The sequence below is a fragment of the Colletes latitarsis genome, unplaced genomic scaffold (genome assembly GCF_051014445.1).
Source record: "Colletes latitarsis isolate SP2378_abdomen unplaced genomic scaffold, iyColLati1 scaffold0028, whole genome shotgun sequence".
Lineage (NCBI taxonomy): Eukaryota > Metazoa > Arthropoda > Insecta > Hymenoptera > Colletidae > Colletes > Colletes latitarsis.
The window spans coordinates 325191-328565 of NW_027488378.1; the positions used below are offsets into that span (position 1 = coordinate 325191).

Here is a 3375-nt window from a genome sequence, read left to right on the forward strand (position 1 = left end):
TGAAATAGAAATAATCTCCAGACGGTATCCATCGTAAACCGAGCACTTTTAGTTCAGAATCATCGAACAAAGTGAGGTTAACGGCGTGGGAGTGAGCGCTGTGGGGGATATTTCGCAATAATTGTGGCGAATTTCCTGCCCACTTCCTCAGCTCAAACCCGCCTCCTTGGAGGAGCTCGCAGACTTGTGTGCGGATTTTCTCCAACAAGGATTTATCAGGTGCTCCCATAAATACATCGTCGACGTAAATGTCCTTCTCGAGAATCGGAGCGGCAAGCGGAAATTTCTTTCCATCCTGTTCCTTTAATTCGAGGAGGGTACGCATCGACAAGTACGGGGCGCACGCCGTTCCGTATGTAACGGTATTTAACTCGAACGCTACCAGCTGTTCGGTTTCGGGTGCATTCCATACTATGCATTGAAAACGACGATCCTCAGGGGCGACGAGAATCTGTCGAAACATCTTCTCGATATCAGCCACCAACACGTATTCGTACAAACGCCATCTCGTTAATACCGAGGTAATATCGTTTTGTAATTTTGGACCTACGTGTAGGATGTCGTTTAGGGAGCGTCCACCCACTGTCCTGCTGGTCGCATTAAAGACGACCCGCAATTTGGTGGTCGCGCTGTCCGTGCGAATGACCGCTCGGTGCGGAATGTAAAGTCTAGTTTAGTCAATAGGTTCGATACGCGACATATGACCTAAAGACTCGTATTCCGCTAGAAACTCTGCGTATTCTTTACCGAGAGTCGGATTCGTGTCCAGTTTCTTCCTCAGCCTTGTGAGAGCGGGAAGCGCGATATCGAAGGAATTTCCCAACGCTTCTTCCGGTCTCGGGCAATTGAGGGGGAGTCGGACTACAAACCGCCCAGTTTCGTTACGGGTAACGGTTTTTTGAAAGAATGCTTCGCACTCCTCTTCTGCTTTGGTATGCGTGGAGGTTGCGGGAATTTCTTCCATTTCCCAGAACTTTCGAACCGCTTGATCCAGCGATTCGAGTACGGTGCAGTGCAGCGACTGCACCGTGGTCTGCGCACCACTTGCTGCGTTTGTCGGCCCGGATATCACCCAGCCGAATGCAGTTTCTTGTGCAATGGGACCTGCATCGTTTATGCGACGGAATCCCGCTCGCATAATCTGTGCATATAGGTCCGCACCGATCAAAATTTCAATGGTTTGATCCGATGCGGGGTCGGGGTCGGCAAGCGGTAATTCCAGGAACGCTTCGTATCCGAGCGTTCCTACCGATGGAGTCGCGTAGGTCGTGATTTGAGGCACGACGTACGCATCAGCCACACACATCGGTTTCTCACCGTCTTTTGCGCCGAGACTCATTCCGACACTGTACTTTATCGATCGGGTTCGGTCACCCCCCAGGCCCGTCACCGTGGCTGGGGTTTTCCTCCGCGCGAGTTTGAGGTCATTCACCAAACTCGCGGATATGAAGGACGTTTCCGATCCTTGATCGAGTAGGGCGCGCGCGATTCGCGTCGTGCCATTTTTGCCGAACACTTTAACTCGGGCGGTCGCTAATAGCCCTGGCCTTGGTGCGCCTGTACCAAGAGCGGTACAGTGCGACGTGGAGGCGGGCGTTGTTTTAGCACTCGTCGAAGTGTTGGGTTTCGGCCTCGATTTCGTAGGCCGACAGGATTGGTCATCAAGACGCCGCTCTTGCCGGTTGCCGACTTCACCTTTTGGTAACGGCTTAGTCGGTTGAGCTTCCCGTTTTACCTCGAAGTGCAGCAGGGAATGGTGCATCCCGCCGCACGTCGTACATGCCGTGGAGTTTTTGCATTTGGTCACCGTATGAGTGGTGCCCAGGCACTGGATGCACCACCGGCGACCTTTCACATACTGACTGCGCATTTTTGCAGTCAATATTGCAAAATTTCGGCAGTTCGGCAAACTGTGCGGCCCGTTACAGAATCCGCACAATTGAGTGGGCGTTGTTCCAACCTGCCTGACGTTATCGGAACCCGTTCGTCGTGGCTGTTCAGCCTGGACGTTTTCCATGACAACGTTATGGCTTCTCACGTTCTTCGAGGCGGCGCTGACTTCCCACGCCGCGCTTCGATTACGCGTGGGTTTTGTTGGAAGCCCTAAGGCAGCTTTTCTGCGCTCCTCGTTCATGGAGAGCAAGGCACGTGACCGTTTGTCCACGAATTTCCTTACGTCCTCGAACGTAGGATAATCGGGCGAGAGGTCTAGCGTTTTTTGCCATTCCAGCTCCATTTCGGGGGTGAAGTGTTGCTTCACCCAATGAGCGAGCAGCCAGTCTCGTTGTTGTTCTGGTGTGCCCTTTGTATCCAGAACAGCGATTGCTTGGGTGCAACCCACGGTCACCTGTTGCATGCTGGACAAGTCGTTCATATCGATGGGCTTCAGATATAGAAGCTTGTCCAGTAGTTTCCCAGTGACGATGCGTTGGAGACCGAATTCGGTCTTCAGCCTCTTCCACGCTTCCGTGAAGTTGCGACCCACGACTGGAAGGGAAGCAACGATTGCTGCAGCCGGCCCCTCAAGGCAGGCATTCAGAAAATACAACCGTTGGATGTCCCCCAACGCAGCATTATTAATTACCCTGGCGGTAAACAGATCCTCGAAGTGTTCCCACTCTCGAGGATCACCTCCGAATTTGGGTATTCGCTGCTTGGGGAGCTCGATCGGTACGTTGCATGGTTCGACCGACACCGCTGGTCTCTTGTCAGTGGTGAGTCGGTCGATTTCCGTGCTTACGAGATCCATGTATTCGTGGAAATCGTTTTCGGCGGCTACGATAATATTCTGTTTAAAGAAATCGTAGTTTTGTCTTTGCGCCGGCTTTAAGAGCTTGCGCACGGCCGTATACCGATCGTTTAACTCCTTCCATTGTGTTTTGGCAAAATCGAGCTTTTCCTCGAGAAGTCTCACCGAGTAATTCGCTCTGCCCGTTTTTCTCACGTTAGTAGCCAATTTGCTTAGGCGGTAGGTGATTTCGCACATGGTCTCTATGTGCTCATCAGCTTCCGTCCACATGGTTTCTTTAGCCACGGCCATTGTTGGGTTTTATCGAGGATTAATCAGCTCGAACTAACCTCTCACGTGAATATTCGACACGTGTGATTTACTGTATCTTTCCCAATTTCTCAAAACCTCATGTTATATCCGGCTCGAAGGACCTTCGTTTAAATAGGTACGAGTTCGTGCAAAGGTTATGATAAACCTTGTCTCGTACCCTTTAACGAAGTATGGTCCGGATTACGAGGGATTGGAAATATGGGGGAAAGTGATTGTACAATTGAAAAATTTCCTTCGCCTGGTCCACCGGACACAGGCCGTTTATTTAAACAAAATAAATTGAAAATAAACAAAAAAAAAATGAAGGAAAATAA

General features: G+C 50.8%; 1 protein-coding gene across 1 annotated transcript; it reads right to left on the minus strand.

Moving 5' to 3' along the window:
- Positions 1-673: 673 nt before the first annotated feature.
- LOC143350741 (uncharacterized) lies at positions 674-3040 on the minus strand. Its single transcript, XM_076782754.1, has one exon. The coding sequence runs from the start codon at positions 3038-3040 to the stop codon at positions 674-676; it is 2367 nt and encodes a 788-aa protein (XP_076638869.1).
- Positions 3041-3375: the final 335 nt, after the last annotated feature.